At 41.7% G+C, this 16975-nt stretch overlaps 1 protein-coding gene across 4 annotated transcripts in view; it reads left to right on the top strand.

The window, feature by feature from the left end:
* NELL1 (neural EGFL like 1) overlaps window positions 1-16975 on the top strand; it is a 748929-nt gene that overhangs the window by 71106 nt on the left and 660848 nt on the right. For all 4 annotated transcript variants that reach the window (XM_032488858.1, XM_032488857.1, XM_032488860.1 and 1 more), the window contains one exon: window positions 1962-2112. In XM_032488858.1, the coding sequence (XP_032344749.1) occupies window positions 1962-2112 (151 nt within the window). The remainder of the gene's footprint in view (window positions 1-1961; window positions 2113-16975) is intronic.

Here is a 16975-nt window from a genome sequence, read left to right as displayed (position 1 = left end):
ATAAATCAAGGACAATTCCTAGTGTTTTGGCCTGAGGAAGTGGGTAGTTCCATTTACTAAGACAGGAGTTCCCAGGAGTTGATAAGAGGGTTGGGGGAGAGAACAAGAGCTCTGTGGGTGGATACAACTTGAAATGATCTCAGACATTCCACATGGAGATATTAAGAAGGATATTGCATATGAGTTTGCTGCTTGAGGGAGAGGTTGGGGCTGCAGATATAAATTTGGGGATCATTGGCCATGGGGCTTGGTGATAGCATCCAGGGAGAATTGAGTGAAAGATGAGGCCACGCATGTCTGATAGGACAGTCATACCCCTTTCCACCAGCAGGCATTGCTGGTCAATCATGGCCCTCTTCACTGGGCCCAAGCTTCAGGATCCTCTGTGAGCTCCCTAGGCAGCCATTACGCATCAGTTGATTCCTAATGGATGAGCAAAAAAGGAAAAAAAGCAAGCACAGATGTTAATCTCTAGAACCAGGTATTTTTTCAAACGTTCCCTAAGTACTATCTCTTATCCCAGCCCTTGACAAAAGCTGACAGCACGCTGCTTAGTAGTAAAGTAGTGAAGGCCTTTGGGCAGAAAAGCAAAAGTCGTTCAGGTAGGTTTCATGTGGGTGGAGTGTTCTTGGTTGGGTGTCTCCATGGTAGAGGCCCAACCTTGCTCCCCTCCGTCTGTAGCCTAGATGTTTGTGGCTGCAAGACTGTGATGATCTCCGCTGCAAACTTGAAACAGCAATGTGTAGAATTACAGGAGCGGAGGCTGGGGAGGCCCTGAGAAATCGCCCAGTCCACCCCTTCGTTTTGTAGATGAGAAGACTGAAGCCTGAGGTCAAGAATTCAAGGATTTCTTTCTGTTAAAAGCCACTCTTGAGGATGAGGTTCTTCAGGGTCACATACGAGTCTGTGATGTTGCTCGGGAAACGCAGCCTTTGCAGTTCTGTGTTGAATTGTGCAGTCCTGGGAGAAAACCCAAGCAGTTATCACCCTACAGTCAGAGGATGCACATCCTTGGTGTTCGATTGGCATCCCCTGAATCGTTTTCTCTAGCTCTGCTTCCTTGGTGCCCACTTTCTGATGCCAGGAAGTTTAGTGTAGAAGAATGAGATTGACACCCAGTTTATCATGACAAGGGTGAGGCTGAGTATGGAATCGGGATCTCTCTCATGGTGCGGATGTTGCAGAAAGATTCCTGTCCAGCAGTGGGACCAGCTGGACTCACACACCTCTAGGCCTGCTGCACTGGCCTCAACTTTAATAAATTTTTCATAAGGACCATCACCCACTGCATGTTTATGGAGAAATTCCAGGCACACTTCACAACCACGGGCCTGCCTTGTATTTATTCTTTAAGTAAAAGCAGAGTTGTCCAGCGTTATTAGCTCTAGTAAATCTGTCCTGGGGACCAGGTGAGGACAGGTTTCCCTAGATGCCTTGTGGGGAGAGAGAAACTGAGGTCACGGGAGAAGTGAAATTGGAGCCTGCTGAGTGGCACTGGATCCTGTTATGTGCAGGATTCTCTGAATTTTGGACCCCATTTATCTGCCTGCCTCTTCCTTTTCTTACAGCAACTTAATCTCTTTGCAGCAGGCCAAATTGCTCAGTGTCCCGTCAGAATTCCTGCCACAGGATCACTGGCTGGCCCATTGTGAACTTGTCAAAGTGACAAGTGGGAACAGTGGCCGAGTTGGCATTTCCAGTCTTTGCATTGAAAGCAGGCAGCTGTGTGGAGTGGTGGGTGGCACTTGAAAATGGAAACTGTTGACGAGAGGGGAGAAGGGAAAACGCACCCTGGATCCCCTAGACAAGGCGTTTTTAACTGTACGTCTTTTCTCCTCTTCCTTCTTGTGTTCCTCCTCCTTCTTGTGTTCTTCCTCTTTTCCCTTCTGTATTTCTTCCTTCCTTCCCCCCACCTTCTGTCTCCCCTCCTGTTTCTCCTGCTCTTCCTTCTTGACTCCTAGATACAGAAAGAGAGATCCACGCAGCCCCTCATGTGAGCGAGAAATTAATTCAGCTCTTCCGGAATAAAAGTGAGTTCACCTTTGTGGCCACCGTGCAGCAGAAGGCGTCAACTTCCGGAGTGATACTGTCCATCCGAGAGCTGGAACACAGGTAGGAATGCGCTTTCTCCTCAGAATCGACCTGGATTAATAGGTGATACAAAGTGCCTTGGGATTCATTTCAGAAGGGTGTAACTCCAAGAAAATGTCCCACTGACGGAGGCTTGGTGGCTGTTGAACACGTGAATGGATTTACTCTGCATTGAGAAATACACGTTGAGCAAAGTGGTTTTCTTGTTGGCTCTCCAGGGACCACTCGGTGTCTTTCTCATCTATTTTTCCATCTTCTGATAGACTTTGCTCATATGAAACCACATTCTGTCCATATTTAGGTCATCATTGCAAGTTAGTTATATTTAATAATAACCTTCAGTAAGCATTTATTGTGCGTTGTATGCAAAAACTCTGCTTGACACTGGGACTGTTATGGTGAATAATACAGAATTTTTATACTAAGGATCACGTGAGTAAGCTAGTAGGGAAGATGGACAGATGAGTAACAGGAAGGGTTGTAGATGACAGTGCTAGAAACTTGGGTTTAGGGAACAAAGGTAGTAGTTGTCGATTCTCCTAACCTTTGGGGTGAGCCAAGAAAGGCTTCAGAAAGGGCGATCGTTGTATAAGGAAGTCAAGTGGGTAGATGTTTGACAGGCTGCGTAAGGAGTGAGGGGTGGGAAGAAAAGCATTCCACAAAGAGGTGGTCATGATTTCGGGGAAGGAGCAGTGTGTGTAGGTAAGTGGCTGGCACACAGAGCGTGTATGGGGAAGGGGCTGTGGAGCTTGGGGAGGCTGTGATGGGTGGTCCTACAGAGGTGTCTGGAAGCCAGATGATTTCGAAGCTTTGATGTCATGTTGAAAACCTTGGACCCCAGTCCCCAGATAAATATAATGGGAAACCGTGTAAGGGTTTAAGGTTGAGAAAGATCACTCTGTTAGGGAGTGATGATTGGATAATCTAAGACAAGGTTGTAAGCTCCTTTCTGGGGGAAGCTGGTGAGCTGTAGCAAAGCAGAGGGAAGCAGAAAGATTGTGTTCACCAGCCTCCGTTCCCTGAGAACACCTTTTGTAGGCCCCTCGAAGTGGGCCAAACCAGAAGCCTGCTCCCCAGGCCAAAGCCCCTGGACTCTTTCATGAGAAGACTGGGGGTGCATTTCAGTCTGCTGTCTGTCTGTGCAATGCCCTGGGGGTGGTGGCCTGCCCAGGACTGTCTCTGACTGTTAACGGTCCCATAGGATCCAGGGACATGAGCCCACCTGGGCTCCAGAGCTGGGTGATGGAGGGTGTCCCCTGGGTGGCAGCTGTAAAAACCAGGGCAGCAGGTGGTGTCGAAGCTTCCTTCTGGGAGAGCATGGTCCTCTGGAGCGGGAAGAGAGAGAATGCGAAGACGGCACCTGCCGGTCTTCCTCCTGGGTGGTTCCAGCAGGCTCCTGGAAGTGTGTTAAATTAGGTGCCTGGCCCTCAGGCCAACCGTTTATTATAAGCAAATGAGCTTCTTTCATTTGACATCTGGGCACCATTGGCTGCCTTTGATCTGGGCACCGAGGTGGGTTAGTCCCAGCATGTGAGCTGTTTTTCAGCTCATGACAGCCTTGTGGGTCTTGTGGACAGGCGCCCTGCTGGTTTTCAAGGCTAGGCATTTGGGGACTTGTTTCTGAGGTGCACGTCTTAAGAACTGGGGTGCCTGATGTGGGGTTCAAACTCCTGGCTCTTCAAGGTGAAACTCTGGGTTTTGAGTTCCCTTCTGATGGTGCATCTCTGAGCTGGGGGTGGGGTTTATGGTGAGACTGTGTCCCAGCCTCTGTCTGCTTTGATGTAGCTCTTTCCTTGTTTGCCCCATGTGTTCAATCAGCCTCTAGGTTTCTCCCCAAGGAAACTGTTCCATAGGGAGCTGTGGACTCTGTGTCCAGTGGAGGAGGTGAGTTTAGGACCTTCCTACGTTGCCATCAGAACCTCCCAGCCAATTTTGATCTAATACCAACTTTATATTAATCCATTGAAAAAAGCAGAGAACTTTCCAAAGTTGGTGAGAAGTAAGTGGAAGGGCAGCTGATGTAATAGAAAGAGCACAGGCTTCAGAGTCAGACCTGATGAAGGCTGGAGTTGAGGTCGAACTTTGTGATACCTGCTGTTTTAAGTCTTGGGACCTCAATTTCCTGGTCTGTAAATTGGGTTAATCTACTTTGCAGGGCTGCTGAAAGGCTGAAGAAAGATAGCGTGTGTTAAGTGTACAGCTCTTAACAAATAAGGTATTTCTTCTCCTTGTCTCAGCTTAAGACTTGAAACTCCATTTTCTGGGTTGCTCTTTTGGAATCTAAAAAAAATCCAGATCTTACTTTAAGAAAGGTTTTGAAAAATTTTGTGTTGCCACATAGTCATCTGAGGCCACCTTCTCTTACTTTCCTGGCAGGTTTCTAATAGAACTTGAGGATTACTGAATGGAGAAGCATCTGACCATTTTTCATTGTAATAGGAAAACCTCAGATCTTGACTCAGACAAAATAAATATGAAGAAATAGAATTGGAGGGGAACCTATTTTTCTGCATTCCATGGTGCCTTCCTCCATGTTTGGTCCAGTTGAAGCCAGGTGTAGGAATTAACTCTGGATCTGTAATGCCCTGGATGCTGGAACTAAAGATGATCTGGTTTCCATGCTTAAGGAGATTAACATCTAAAGAGAGAGTATGGCATTCAGGAAACAAGAGAGGAATATATGATGCTGTATATTTAGGAACGAGGCTTTTTATAATACAAAAGATGTTCCCATTTGTAATATGGCAGAATCTTTAATCATTTTCAGATTTCTCTTACTGTTTACCAGGGTAACAGAGTCTAGAGAAGCAAATTGCCATGTAGACATGGGGCCTGGACGTTTGACCAGGTAGAGATGATGGGGCTCTGGTTTATTCCACAGCAGAGGATCCAGGGATCTGGTAGACTGGATTGGTAAACTGGAATCCATCAAGGATCCCATAGATGTTGACTGGATTCCCAGCTCCTTTTCTTGGTTCTCTCCTGTGTGATCCTCGGTGTATCACTTCATGATCAAGGTGAATTAAATAAGCATATCCCACAGTTGTGATATAACAGACACTATTAGATTCCTAGCTCATTTTTTTGTTACTTTAGTTTTTTTAGTCTATTCAAAGTTGCGTGTTAACAAAATCAATTTAGCAAATTTTCATGACCTCCAGAAGAAATGCCTTAGCTACCACTCCCCAATCTCCCCATCAGTCCCCTAGACTTAGGCACTCACTGCTCTGCTTTCTGTCTCTATTTGTCTATTAGGACAGTTTATATAAATGGAATCATATGGATAAATGGAGTATGTGCTCCTTTGTCACTGGCTTCTTTCATTTAGAATAATGTTTTCAAGGTTCTTCGTTGACAGTGTGTGTCAGTTGTTCATTACTTTTTATTGCAGAATAATCCATTGTTTGCATATACCACCTTTTATTCATTCATCCATTGATGGACACGAGTTATTTCTGTTTTTTTTTTTTTTTTGCTATTACAATGCTGCTGTGAACTTTCATGTACAAATTTGTGTGGACATATACTTTTATTCTCTTGGTTATGTATTTGCTGGATTGGGTGGTAACTCTGTTGAACTGTTCGTGGACCTCCCATACTGTTTTCCAAAGTGCCTGCACCATGTTACATTCCCACCAGCAGCGTAGGAGGGTTCCAGTTTTCTCCATGTTCTTGTTAACATGAGTTATTATCTTTCTTTTTGATTATAGCCATCCTGATAGATCTAAAGAGATATCACACTGTGGTTTTGAGTTACATTTTCCTGATGACAACTTAAGTTGAGTATCTTCAATCCTGGCTGCTCTGTATCTTCTTTGGAAAAATGGCTTTTCAGATCATCTGCCCATCTTAAATGGGTTTTTGTCTTTATGATTTCATAATAGTAATTCTATGTCCGTTATTGGATTTGATTTACAGCCCCCCCCCCCAGCATTTGGTAGATTGTCTTTTCATTTTCTTCAGGGTTTTCTTGGAAGCACAAAAGTTTAGAAATTTGATGTCCAGTTCTTTTGTTGCTTGTACTTTTGTCTAAGAAATCGTTGCCTAATCTGAGGCTAAGAAGATTCACTACTGTGATTTCTTTAAAACGTTTTATAGGTTTAGCTCTTTTGTTCAGGTCTTTGATAAATTGAGTCAGTTTTTTCTATGTGGTGTGAGGTAAGAGTCCAATTTAATTTTTTTTTTTTTTGCAAGTGAGTAACCAGTTGTCTCAGCTCCATTTGTTGCAGACCAATGAATTGTCTAGGTACTCTTATTGAAGATCAATTGACCATAAATGAAGATTTATTTCTGGACCCTTTGTTCTATTCCATTGAGATATGTCTATTCTTCAGCCAGTACTGTTTTGATTATTGAACTTTGTGGTAAGTCTTAAAAATTTGTAAGTGTGAAACAAGACATGCACATGGCTAACCTGCACATGAAAAGATGCTCAACATTGCTAATTATTTGAGAAATGCAAGTCAAAACCACAATGAGGTATCACCTCATACTGGTCAGAATGACCATCATTAAAAAATCTACAAAACAAATGCTGGAGAGGGTGTGGAGAAAAGGAAGCCCTCCTACATTGTGGGAATGCAAATTGGTCCAGCCACCATGGGAAACAGTATGGAGGTTCCCTAAAGTAAAAATAGGGCTACCGTATGCTCCAGCAGTCCTGCTCTGTGGCATAGATCCAGAAAAGATATACTTCAGAAATGCAGCTCATGTTTTGCTTGTTGACCTTGTCTTCTGCAGCCTTGCTGACTTCTTTTGTTTTAATAATTTTCTTAGTGGATTTCTCAAGTTTTTATTCACAAGATTTGGTCATCTGTAAACAGAGATACTTTTATTTCTGTCTTATCTGAATGCCTTTTGTTTTATCTTCTTGCTGGATTGCCCTGATGAGAACTTCCAGTACACGGTTGAACAGAAGTGTTGGGAACAAGTTGTCTTGTTCCTGATGTTAAGGAGGAAAGCTTTCAGTTTTCACCATGAGGTATGATGTTAGCTATGGGTCTTCTTAGATGCTTTTAACCACGTTGAAGAAGTTCCCTTCCATTCCGACGTGCTCTGACCAGGTTGAGGAAGTTCCTTTCCATTCCTAGTTTGCTGAGTCATGAAAGGGTGTTGAATTTTTTCAAGTGCTGTTTTCTGCATCTATCAAGATGATCATGGAGTTTTTATCCTTTCTGTTGATGTGGTGTTTCATACTAATTTTTGTTGTTATATCAAGCTTGCATTCCTGGAATTACAAATCTCACTTAGTTATGTGGTGTGATCCTTTTTATATATTCAGAAATTTGATAGTATGTTAAAAATTTTTGTATCTAAGTTCATGTATTGGTTTGTAGTTTTCTTTTGATGCCTTTGATCTGATTTTTGTATTAGACTTTCAAGGTATTAGCTATGTGGAATGCTTTTTTTTAAGCTAACATTTTCTGGTTGTGTACCATGTGACAGGCATTTAATTTTTTTTTTTTTTTACTGCTTTAGATGACCTTCCCCCCCTTGATTTGTTAAGTATGCAATGTTGTAACTTGAAAATATTGGAAGTTTTGTCTCTCACATTCCAATATTTATACTAGCTATCCTTTTTTTTTTTTTAATGATGCTACAATCTCCATAACAGTGATGAATAATAATCAGATTAAAGGTCCTCATTAAAGTCAGGAAGAAGACAGAAGACAGTTGTGTCTTTGTCTTTAAATCTTTAACGTGTTCCTTATGTGTTTAATATAATGTCTGGTAGTTTCTAATTTATCAATCCATTTTATATTTGTATATATAGTGTGTGTATATGTATATATAAAGGAAATTTAGTTCTATCTCTGATTTACTGAAGGGCCAAAAAATCATGAACAGCTGTTATATTTTATTTCTGGCTTGTATATATAAATATATATGTGTATATGTATAGTATGTATATGTATAAATGTATTTATAGTCATCATCTAAAGAAAATTTAATTCTATTCCTGATTTACTGAAAGGCCAAAAAATTGTGAACAGCTGTTATATTTTATTAAATACCCTCTTCAGGGTACCTTTTGAGATGAATGTGTTTTTTTCCCCCTTTCATCTGTTAACATTAATAACATTAGTAGGGTTGATAATGTTAAACTACTAAATTTACATCTACTTATGTTTAGGATTCCTAAATCAATAAAAACAAAAATGATAGTAATAGTTAACTGTTTTAAGCACTGATAAATGCCAGACTTTGTTCTAAAGACTTTACACTAAACTCATTAAACACTTAAATGTTAACTCATAACTGAAATACAGTAGGTTTTTCTGTGTACGTGATTTAATTTGAGGCTCTTTGAATTTTCTGCTGTAGACTGGTTTAAATATATAGGAAATACGTCTTTTATAAGTATTTCTAATAGGATTAGCCTGAAAATAATGTAGGCTGATAATTTGTGTTTAGGAAGGCTGAAATCTTTTATTACTGAAAATGTTCATTTTCCATCTCTTAGGGTATTCTATTTAATTTTAAACTTTCCTTTGGATCAATTTACATTTTGTTGAAATCATGAATTTCACTGAGTTCTCTAATTTGGAGGGTGCAAATAGTTGGACATTATATTCTTAATAAACTTTTTATATTTGTGGTTTATTAACTTGTAGTGTAAATATATGTATTTCCTTCTTGGCCAAGCTCATCATGGATTGTATAGTTTATTGCCTTTTTTAATGAAACAGTTCTTAGTTTTATTGATCAAGTCTATTCTATTTCATTTTAACTTCATTGATTTCTGCTTCTTACCTCTTCTTGATCATTTTGGTATTTTTACTAGCTTCTTGGCCGTTTAGTTCATTTGTTTTCCGTATTTGCTGTTGACTGGTGAAGTCACTGAAGTCTTTATATTTTCCTAATGATTATCACTTTGAATATAGCCCATTGATACTGGCTCTATAGCGTTTTCATTTCCTGTACTTTTCTGTAGTTCTTAATTTCAGTTTAACTGCCTCTTTGATCCAGGTTAAAGGAGCGTTTAAAAATTGCAAAGTGGTTAAATTAAAGACTTCATGGGTGACTTCTGGTTTTATTGTTAAATGACAAAATATGTGCTCTGAGATTTGCGATCGCAACATTTTTTTCTCGTTCCTGTACTTGCTCAATATTGGGGGGCATGTTTCAAGAAGATGGGTAGTTTGTGTGTATAGATAAAACTTGATGAATAACACAACTAAAAGATGTTACATAACTTTTACGTGTTCTTGTTTCCTACTTGAACTATGACATTCTGAGAGAGCTAGATTAGTAGCTTCCACTGTGATGAGCATTAAGTCATAGTCTCCTTGGATAGGTTTAAGGGCCAGGCCTGGAAAAGTCATGTGTTACCTGTACCATGTTTCGTTGACAAGTACTGGGAAATTCGCTCCAGCAGTGTGCCAGGGATGGGAGAACCTGGAGACTGGAATAACTAGGCTGTCCTCTGTCTGATTGTTCGGGATGTTTCCAATGTGGTCTGTGCCCAAATACGTGAAAGTAGCACAGATAAGAGCCTGCATCACGTAGGCGGTTTTCCCAGGCAGTACTCAGAGGTCCGCCGTACGTACTAAATAAATATTAAATGAATAGATGACTCCTCTTGTCCATCTCTGATTAGGGCTGCGTAGAAATTTCATGGCTAGTTTCAAAGGTTCACATGGGATGTATTGTCCCAGGAACAAATACTGCCCTGAATGTACTGCCTGTGGGAGGCCACCCAGGACAGTGAAAAGGGCAAAGGTGTAGGTATCTGGAGACGGAAACTAATAACTCCTTGGGGTTCTTGCATAGGACTAGATGTATTTGTAAAACATTTGCCATAGTTCTTGGCATATGATAAAAAAAAAAAAGAAAAAAGCCATGATGGTGATGTTAAGGTGGAAATTGGATGCTGAGGAGTAGCCAGATCAGCAGACAGTTGACTCTAGTTCATTGGTTAAAGGAAAACAGTATCTATCACCCAAACCTTCCAGTGATGTTCAGTTTCCAGTCAAAAGTCACTTTTGCTGATGAAACGCAGTGGGGGAACCACATTCTGGATCTGAACCTCTCCCTGCCATCCTGTGCACCACGGGGAGTAATCAGCCAACTGCCTGTTGCAAAGCTGTCATCCAGAAAAACTGCATTTACTGTTCTGGAAATCACTGTTGCCAACTTCTCCTAGGCTTCCAGCTACTCTCAGGCAAGGCCATTAGTGAATTAAAGGTGAAAAAGTTCATTCAGTGGCTGAGTTTCCTTCTAGCCAAAGGCTGGCATCTCTCTCACCTTGTGGGGTTCCAGCAGCCAGAGGTGGAACATTTGGGAGGTGATTCCCCCAAACCAGGAGTGAACTTCTTGGCACAGCAATACCTGGAAACTCCCTAGGTCACTGAGCCAGTTGAGTTACCATGAATATCCTAAGTGAGTAAATGAAATGGAACACTTAAATCTAAAGGCAATTGAAAATGTACCTGGAGGTAGCAATTGAAATAGATTCTTTTATGTAATCGAATGGACACTCTGTTATTAATTCTGATCTGTATTTCTAATTTGATGGATTTTTATTTGATTTTTTTACAGTGCCAATAGAGCACTTTGGAAGAGCCACAAAGATGAATCTGTCTTGCCGAGCTATCTTAATAGCACTGCAGATTTAATGTTTATTTTTCTGACTCAAGTGTGTTAATACAGAGCTTTGTTGAAATGGAAAGCTTAATTAACGTAGATTACATCTAATTGAACATTCTGCCAGTATACGCAAGTCTATATAAGATACAGTGGTAAATCTTCTGTTTTTCAATTTTATTCCTAAATTGTAGATAAAATTACATCCAAGCATAATTAACTAGGAAGCTGAAAGTGAGAGGTCTAAGGAAAAGCTTCCTGTGGGACACTTCTGTTAGGGAGCCAAAAATGTCCTCTTCCTCTCCTAAGTGGGCATCTCCTCTTTACAAAGAATTTGTGTTTTGAAAGATACTCTTCAGTTTTTGAGTTCTTGTGGTGGAAAGAACTTTCTACTTTGATGCCAGGTAGACCTGGGTTCAATTCCTGGCTCTATCAATTACCAGATGCATGAGCTTTTGCAGTTGCTTAAATTTACCTCCGCCTCAGTGTCATTTCATGGACAGTGAAGTCATTGATGACTGTGTCATGGAGTTATTGGGAGGATTCAACAGGAACGCTTAGATGAATGGTTCCTAACACCTCACGTTTCCAGGCACTCAACCAGTGCCATTTCCCATCCTCGCTTCATGGCTTCTTTAGATATTTTTTAATACCTTCCCAAATTCTTCAGAAGGGATAAAGGTAGATCTTGGGAACTTGTCACCATTTAAAATGGTATTTGGGTTCTGACATCAAGAGACTGTTACAGATCATCCAAAATAATGGTTGACCTAGTGGAATGCATTCTGTAATTTATAAGCAGCAGTTTCACCTTCTTGATTATGGATGGTTTAAGTGAATACTCAAGTTATTTTGCACTTTCAGGTAATTTATTGAAGATGATCAGAATGGAGTGTAGGAGATGGGGGAGCCAATTCTAAAAGTGTTTCATGGTTTGGTGACTCCTGCCCAAGAAAACTTTTTCCATGGGTGATGGAACAGCATGTTTCTAGCAATGAAACATCTTATTAATTTAAAGTAGGTGATTTCAGTTGTTAAATTGCTTACATTTTGGAAGGAAGGGAGCAAAGTTCAAGTTGGAGTCTTGCCCTGCTGCACATCTCATCGTGCTGCTTTCAGAGTATACAAATGGGATAAGGTGGGGGTATAGATCAGTGGAAGAGTGTGTGCTTATAGCATGTGCAAGGTCATGGGTTCAATCCCCAGTACCTCCATTAAAATTTTTTTTTTTTTAAATTTTAAAAAAGTATACAAGCAGGCCTCCCCATTCCCAGCAAACCTGGAGAGGCTCTAGATTGAGAACTGTGCTCCTAATAGGCTGTAAGCTCCCTTGTCAACAACATTCAGGAAATATTGATGACAGTCTATCAGCATGTGTGGTGCTAGATACTGGGCCCCAATTGTGATGCACATAAGGATGGAGACACAGGATGGAGATGGATGGTTCAAGGAACACTGCAAAGTATGGTTAGTGCTCTGATAGAAGTGATACAGGGAGCAGAGAGCAGAGTACCTCATTTTGTCCAAAAGGAATTGGAAAGTCTTCCGCCTGAGGGTTATGCTTAAGAAGCAAAAGAAGTAAAACTAAGGAGAGATGAAGGGAAGAGGGTTGTGGGTCAACGTGAGTGAAGGGGCAAGGGATGAGAGTGATCAGGTGCATTAGAAGAACTGAAGTGAGACTGTGCTTTTGGAGAGTGGGCAGAGCATAGGTGGGGAAGAAGGGGCGAGGTGTGGCCAGAGGTGAACCAGAGAGTCAGACCAGAGGCTGGATGGTGAATGGCTTTCTAAACGCTGCCTAGGGGCTTAGCCTTTACTCGAGGGAAATGAGGTTCCATGAGAGGGATTTAAAGTATGGGTGTGGCATGATTAGGTGTCTGTTTTAGAAAGACCACACCGGCTGCTTAGTGGAGGATGATACGGAGGAGGTAAAACTGGGGACAAAGGTCCACTTTGGAGCTTGCTGCTTTTGTCTGGAATCTAGACTCTTGAGAGGATGGAGCCTCAGGCTAGGTCGGATAATGGTGGTGCAGGTGGAGAGAAATCAATTGATTTAAGAGATAATAAGGGGAGGGGGGAGTAAATTAGGATTTGGGGATTAGGATATATAAACTAGTATATGTGAAATAGATAAGCAACAAGGTCCTAATGTATAGCACAGGGAACTACGTTTATTATCTTGTAATAACCTATAATGAAAAAATATTCGTATAACTGAATCACCATGCTGTACACCAGAAACACAACACTGTAAATCACCTATACTTCAGTAATAATTTAAAAAGATAATCAGAAGGTAGTGAACTGGTGGTAGTTGTATGTGGGATACTGGGGGGTAGGCAGAGAGGCAGGGGTCAAGGGTGATGGCTCTGGCTACTGGGAGGCACTGTGCCCTGAGCAGGCAGGATGAGATGGTGTGTGACTTTTGTTTAATCCTCGTGTTGTCCATGTCACACAGCTTAGTTCCTTAAGTTTTCCTTTGCTCGTTTTTAGTTGAGTAACAAAAACAGAAAAAACTGAAAAGGGTCATAATGGATAGATATTCGTCTCTGGGAAATGGGATCACCCAGATATGGAAGGAGGCTTCTTGAAGAAGGAAACAGTAGCTGGAAGTTAAATGTACATCATCTGGACAGGCTTCTAAATGTACATCATCCAGACAGGCTTCTAAATGCTAGGAGGCAAGACACCTGGAGTCTGGGTTTCCATCATTTTTATTTTCATGCCTTGCGGAGTGTCGACACAGATTCAAGGGAAAGTTTAAAGGCCGTGGTGAGTATGGGAAACTAGTACTTTTCAGACAGAAATAAATGAGTGGAAGGATCTCGTGTTCAGAAAAAGAGCTTTTTTTTTCTTTCCCCCAGGAACACATTAATTAAATAAAATTTGAGTCTTTGGAAGAAATGAAATGGCTTGGGTGACTTTTAACCTTAATTGAGGATAAGAAGTATCATAGCAAGAGAGGATAATGTTTTGGGCAAATAGTTCATGCTTGTATATATGCATATTAGATTTTTGGATTGCTTAGTGTTTGAGAAATGGAAAACCAGCGAATGTAGCCATTAACCTTTACTTTCTTAGTAAAGAAGTTGCAATTTCATTAATATTTATGCATAAAATCGTTTTAAGTTCAATGGGATTCGCCTAGAGAATTTTAACTGTCATCTTTGACTTCCTTTGGAGTTAGTAGTTGTGAAAGACTTGCCTGCTGGGGTAATATGTATTCACTCCTTTGGTTCGGTGGAGAGAAATGTGGAGGGATGAGCCTTGTCGCTGCTGAAAGATTTAACCCCCCAGCTGGCTGAGTTCTGGGTGGGAGGCACTCCAGACTGTCAAAGCACTGATGAGGGTGGTATGATGGTGGGGATGCTGGGCTCAGTTAGAAGGCATGGGCTCAAGCCTCTGCTCTTTCAAGGGATGTCCAGGAGACCATCGGTGGGCCCCTCCCTGTACCTGTTTACTTATCTGTCAAATTGAAATGTATTCATTATTCCTTCGATACTAATCTGTGTCAGACACTACTCTGGGCGAGGGCACTGGTGGAATCTGCAGTGGTGAGAAGGACATGCGAGGGACCTGACCTCGGGGAGCTTGCATTCTGGGGGGGGGGCAAGTCAGATGGTAAATACTGACAAAATTAAACAAAATTATTAATGTCATGGAAGAAATTAAAGCAGAGGGAGGAGTGACAGGACAGTGGAGGAGAGACTAGAGAAGGTGAGGCTGGAGAAGGCTCTATGAAGATGGGAAACTGGAACTGAATCTTAAGAGCAAGCCAGCTATGAGAAGTTTGGAAAGATGAGTGTCCTATGCGTAGGAGGCAGTAAGTACAAAGGTCCTGTGGCTGAATCCAGCTTGGCATGCTCAGGAGAGCTGGTACGTTTGGAGCTTTATAAACAGGGTGAGGAGAGGGTGTGGCTCTAATTGAGGGAAAGCTAGCAGTAACAGCTGCTATGAAATTTTTGCAGCATGAGAGGAAGTGCTTAAAATATGACAGTGTAAAGTTTACACAGGCCATATCATTTCTGGCCAAAAATCACTCATGGAGCACCAGCTGTATACAGAGAAAGTCTATCCGTCCATGAAAACTGTTTCTTGGACAGTTAAAATAATTTTGTAATTTGTGAACTACAACTATTACATTTTTTTCTTTTTGTAGAGAAAAATGAAGAAATGAACTGGGTTTGTTTTTTTAAAGAATTTTTTTTTTTTTGAGATTCCCCCGACTCCTTAAACTGAGTTCGTTGCTGATGATCATGGTCTGATAGGCGTGAATTGGTAGTTTACCATCTGAAACATGATCATTTCATCTGGAAGCAACCAGGAACAAGGTTCTTCCAGACAATAGTAGCCTTTCCTGAGAGGTGGAGGGTCTCCTCCCCAAGAAGGTGAGTGTGGCACAGGAGTGGAATGTGTGGTATATGGGAGGAGGGACAGTGAAGAGATCCTGGGGCTGGAGTGTAGCATGCAGGGCAGGACAACAAAGAGCTGGCACAGCGATGCAGGTGGGCTCCCCGTGAGACGCAGGGCCTGTTGATGAACTGGACTTGATCTTGTCAGATGACGGCTGAAAGTGCAGGCTTAGAGTTGCCTTTCGAGAGTGCTTTATTTGACTCACATCATAGTGGCCCCCACAGTATTATTTTTCCATTAAAATTTATTCAAAATCATGAGATCATTGGCAACCTAAAAAAATTGGGAGATTTGGCCTACAAATCCAGCCTCTCATGAAAAGGAGGACGTGCGTTTTTCAGATGGCCACAGTCCCCAGCTCTCCTGATGGTCTCCCTGTCCCTGTGAGACCCTGGGTTGGTTGCTGGTTTTTTTTTTTTTTTTTTTTTTTTTTGTAATTTAATGTACAGTTAGGAGAAAAGTGAACTTCTTGTACCCATGCTTTTATTAAAAATAGAAAACTTAGAGACTTAAAGGGCTGCTGTTTCACGAGAGGCATTTCAGGTTGATAGCCTTTATTGCAGTCCTGTGAGATTGATGCCTCTGGGCCCTGTAGCCAGGGGACTTGGTGGCCACTTTCTGTTGGGGTTGGAGTTCTGGTGGGGTGTTTATAACCAGGAAAGTGGGGCACTGGGATGGTGGCTTTCGAGATGGTTCTTAGCTGGCTGTGAATGGGGTGGGTTACCATGCTGGTGGCACTTTGGTTGCTCATTAAAAGAGTGGGCCAGTTCAGGGAGTCATAGGTGCTCTTCAAATTGAAAGGGAGAAAGGAATTCGAGGGCAAGGAGTTGGAGCTAGTTAAAAGGCACATGGGTTCCACACAGGAGGCCTTCCAAACAGGATTTATTTCTGAAGCTGCATTAGGTTATTGTCCACAGATCACCTCAAGGGCATTCCATTTTCCTATGGCCATGGTGACCACATTCTCTAAAGTCAGTTTGAGAACATACAGCATTTTAGGCTGACTTCAGGGGTAATTCTTAGTTGGGAAGATATGGTTTAGTTGTTGAAATGGTGGAATCATTGAGATGTGCTAATGATTATGTTGGGCAATAGGACAAAAAATTATCCTAGGATAACTGTCCTTGAAGATCTGGACTGCACGATCATCACTGGTTTAGGAGAACTGGCTCTGTAGAAACAGGAGATTGCGCGATGAGTTTAAAGGCAACAGGGGAAACAACCATTGCTGGACCGTTTGTCTCCTGACGTTTGGCCCCGAGTTGATTCTGGGTGCTTGGCTCTCAGCTTTGGGAGTATGGAATAATTGATCTCCTTCTGGGGATTGTCTACTCCGTGTCTTGTGTTTTATCTTGCTCAAACCAGCCAGAGGTGGGAATACTTCGTAGTTGTTCCCAGCGTTCAAAACATGATGATGTATTTCTTTAAAAGAGCAAATGAATTCATTTGATTGTGTTGACTTTAGCATCATTCTCAGAAGCACTTGGGCTCGAAACCAGGGCTGTTCGTCTGACCTCCTTTCAATGGTGACAGCTTTCAGAGTGAATTTGCACTTCTCCTGAGACATAATGAACAGGGCGGGGGGCAAACTGATTATCTAGAATGTGCTAGATATTTGACCATCATTATCTCATTTTGTCCTCATCACAACCAATATAGGTGTTATTTTTCCATCCCTGAGGTCAGGAACTGCTGTTCAGAGAGGGTGAGTAATGTGCCCAAGGTTATGCAGATAGGAAATGGCAGAGCTAGACTACAAAGCCAAGTCTGAAAAATTGGAAATAACACCCAGAAGGATGCTTTAGGATTTTGACCAATGTATTAGCTTTAAATACTATTTTTTGTCTTTTCTCTGCAGCATTCATTCATGTGGCTAATTAGTTTTGTT

This window comes from Camelus ferus, chromosome 10, assembly GCF_009834535.1.
Source record: "Camelus ferus isolate YT-003-E chromosome 10, BCGSAC_Cfer_1.0, whole genome shotgun sequence".
In the NCBI taxonomy this organism is placed as follows: domain Eukaryota; kingdom Metazoa; phylum Chordata; class Mammalia; order Artiodactyla; family Camelidae; genus Camelus; species Camelus ferus.
This window is presented reverse-complemented; position numbering and strand designations above follow the sequence as displayed.